The sequence below is a fragment of the Penicillium diatomitis genome (assembly GCF_028827545.1).
Source record: "Penicillium diatomitis strain IBT 30728 chromosome Unknown utg000012l_segment0_segment0, whole genome shotgun sequence".
Taxonomy (NCBI): domain Eukaryota; kingdom Fungi; phylum Ascomycota; class Eurotiomycetes; order Eurotiales; family Aspergillaceae; genus Penicillium; species Penicillium diatomitis.
The window spans coordinates 1604829-1608259 of record NW_026623184.1 but is presented as its reverse complement, the minus strand read 5'-3'; the positions used below and the strand labels follow the sequence as shown (position 1 = coordinate 1608259).

General features: G+C 50.7%; 1 protein-coding gene across 1 annotated transcript; it reads right to left on the bottom strand.

Moving 5' to 3' along the window:
• Positions 1–2215: 2215 nt before the first annotated feature.
• Positions 2216–2998, bottom strand: N7539_008449 (YoaK family protein; the record flags this gene model as incomplete). The annotated part of the gene is made up of 1 exon (XM_056938049.1): positions 2216–2998. One exon carries the CDS (start codon positions 2996–2998, stop codon positions 2216–2218), a length of 783 nt encoding a protein of 260 aa, XP_056787141.1.
• Positions 2999–3431: the final 433 nt, after the last annotated feature.

Sequence of the window (3431 nt, the reverse complement as noted above, 5' to 3'; positions counted from 1 at the left end):
GAACATGCCTTCATCCCAACTTCTCTTACCACGCAGTCACGTGGTTACGGTATCTCCCTTCGGTGTCCTCCTTCCGATACTGATTTCTTCTGCAGAAGAAATCCAAGTCCGCTAATCTGCAGAAGAATCCAAGTCCGCTAACTCGTAACACTTGGGAAGATCTGGGCTGACAATCTTATAACTAGATCCCTCACCTGTCGCCCGCGGACAAGGCCTAGCTCGCTAAGGACAACGCGACCGTCTTTGTTGCCTTGCCCCAGGCGTCCCCCCAAAAGAGGGCGACCGTCAACAAATCCATAGCGAAGTGGGTTTGCGACATGTGCTTGGAAGGAATAAAACCCTCCCCCTGGCGAATCGTACGTTGCGGTTGTTTTTGATACAATTAAACAACGCGACCAAGCCATGGAGGTGAAGCCATGGAGGTGATGCAGAAGAAATCCTTTAAGCACGAAAAGGTCAAAATAGATGTTGACGTGAAGCCCTTTGGGCAATCTGATGCTACCACCAACGTGGTATGGACCGTTGCAGGGGCCCTGGAGACCCCCTGAAAAAGTAGGACGCGCGCTTGAAGAGGCCTTCAAGCTTCTGAAGTCGGAGACGCCCTACCAGAGTAAGTTCACTGCGAGGCCAGTGATCTTTGGCCACATCAAGAATGGACAATTTGTGATCTCCTTCATCCATCTACCTAAGTGGGTAGGCAAGCACCTCAAAGTGCAGAAATATGAGAGGCTCATTCGTCAAGAGGCTCACAAACTCTGCCGCTTTTGCATTGCGAAGTATCTCATACCATTTTTGATTATGACCAACTCACAGAGTAGGGAGTCTAGGGGCTAGTCAGCGGGGAGTATACAGGAATCCTGGCAACTAGCAACGGCAGCGTGAATAACGTCGCAAAGAGAGGACTGGTAAGCCCGAGCAAATTTGCCACCCCCAAGAAAAACGAGTGACGGCTAACGCAGAGACTGTTCCCTGCCTCTCTTGAGCAAATGGTACAGGGGGTTAAGGATCAAAAGGTAAGCAACCTCAACCTTATGTGGATGTGATTCTGCCGACTCATCACCCACAAACCCACAAACCCACAACATTAGACAGTCTCTCTCTCCTCCTTCCTCCTTTTCTACCAAATTTCAAGTTACGTTTCACCTTTTTTCCCTCTATTCCGTAGATGGTATCTCCTACAGTCCAAATATCTATATCTCCCTTCATGGCTCACACGAGAGATTGAAACGAAATACCCTTGGGCATGAGGAGTGGCTGTTTGAGGCTGTGTTATCTCCGAGTCAATAACTATCCATTTTGGTCCTCCCAAGTTGCATTACACCGAGAGACCTCTTCGTGTATTTTCGTCCAGATTGTGATACTTCAAAAGTTGGTGTGAGCAATTGGTGTGAGCAATTGGCTGGAATTAGCATTATCGGGACCAAAAGCACTATACCTAGCCAATACATCAGGCAATTTCGGAGAGCTCATGTTTTCACTGGTTCAGGATTGTCTAGGACAATGTCACTGAGGTTTCTTGCTTGATCTTTGTCGTCCAGATTTGGGTGCTGTCTTAGATTACACATACCCGTCCAGAGTGGCTTGGGATTTTCGTGCGCCTCGCCATGTACCTGTAATCACTTCCGAAGCAAGTTTTTCTTCCATCCCACATCCATATTTGTAGGTCCACAAGAGGCTGAAACATACTAAGCCAGATCCCTCTCTCCCCTCGGGGGCCTGTGGCATTTCGCCTTACGAACAGCGATCGACTCTACATAGTATACATCAGTTGATAGGTGTTAATTGTCAGACCGGGTTCTTTTGTTTCAGTATAGTTCTAGCAGCGGTACTGAATAGCTTAACAAGGTAGGTACTACGCTAGTCATCTCGAGATCGTTTACTTCTTTCTTTTGAAGCGGTTGCGATGGGAATCACAACCGTCTCAACGTTCTGTGCATTCGAGGATGATTCCCTAAGCTGGTTGACGTTAAGGTACACTGGTCAACAAGGATGGACAATAGCGCGTATGTAAATGCCTGTCTGCAGGATCAAATGGAAGCTAGAAGCTGATTTGCCAAAAGATCAAGCTGCCCAAGAAAGATTGGCATGCCCGGGAAGAGTCACAAGGAAGATACGTCAAGTCGATCGACCCGGCGGCTGACGCGCCTATAATTATAAACATGAACAATGCTAGTAGAAAGCACACACTCAATGGAGACACTGTGGGGCCAGATGCCTACTCGTCGACTTTCTTCCACAGCAGCCACGCAAAGACCATCACCGTCTTGAGTGCGGCCGCTGTCCAGAGTGCCCCCATCATTCCGACCGAGCTCTTTGCCCAGAGTCCTCCCAGGACCACACCAAGCAGGAGACCGAGCACAGCACCGAGCCGGCGCAGCTCTTCAGTATTGCGGAAGAATTTGCGAGTCAACAAGTCAGGATGAGAGAACAAATCACAATATATACTGGTGAGAACCACACTCGTCAAGGAACTGTGTTTGAGAACCCGACTCGCCAGTGCTTGACCACTGCTTTGGAATGCTACCAGTGCTATCGGCACCGAGACCAACCAGTGGATCCGTTCATCTCGCGACGGTTGGAAAATCGTAACAATAACAGCGGCCACAACAACGCAGGCTAATTGGATCAGGAACGAAGCGCAAAGCACCCAGCGCTGGCGCGGGGAAAACGTTCGATGGAAGAGGCCGAAGAAGAGCGATCCCAGACAAAAGCCCGCAATGGAGATGCCGGATTTGACCCAGCGCGTGTCGTCGCTTCCGACCAGTCCAAGACCGAAATACACGGTATTTCCGGTCTGCATGCTCACAAAGGAGCCCCAGATGAAGACTGCAGAGCTGTCCAGCAAGCCGGTGATGACATAACAAAAGAGGAGGAGCAGATCGCCCCGACCGGGATCGATCTCGTCCCGTAGATGGCGGAGGAACCCACGCGACCGCGACCGTGGAGGGGACGGGTGCGAATGCCCGTTCCCCAGAAGCGCCTCGGTCTCGGATGGCATTGAAGCTTTTGTATCTGGGTCTGATTGGTGTCAGAGGAGGGTTTCTGAGGAAATGGAGCTTGCGAAAGGCAGCTCGGGTTGGCTTGTTGGCTTAGAATTTTGTCCTCGATGACCGACGCGATGAAGGCAGGAACTGGCGCAGCGGGTTGTTAACAACGGTGGACTGCAGTAGATTGGGGGCCTTAGATCTGAACATCCCGCACTGGGACTTAGCAGACTCGGGGACGAAGCTGTGCGAAACTTCCGGCGTGATTCTAGAGGGCCGTGATCATTCAACCCGTCTTTGAAATCCCCGTTGACCCAAACAAGGGCCTTGATCAATGTGTGTAGCGGGTAAGATGGGTTTCCTCCGACCGAAACAGGAGTCGCAATCGCTCCGGAGCCATGCTTTTCAGGCTACCTCTCCATAAGCTCCATCCATTGCCCACAGGGC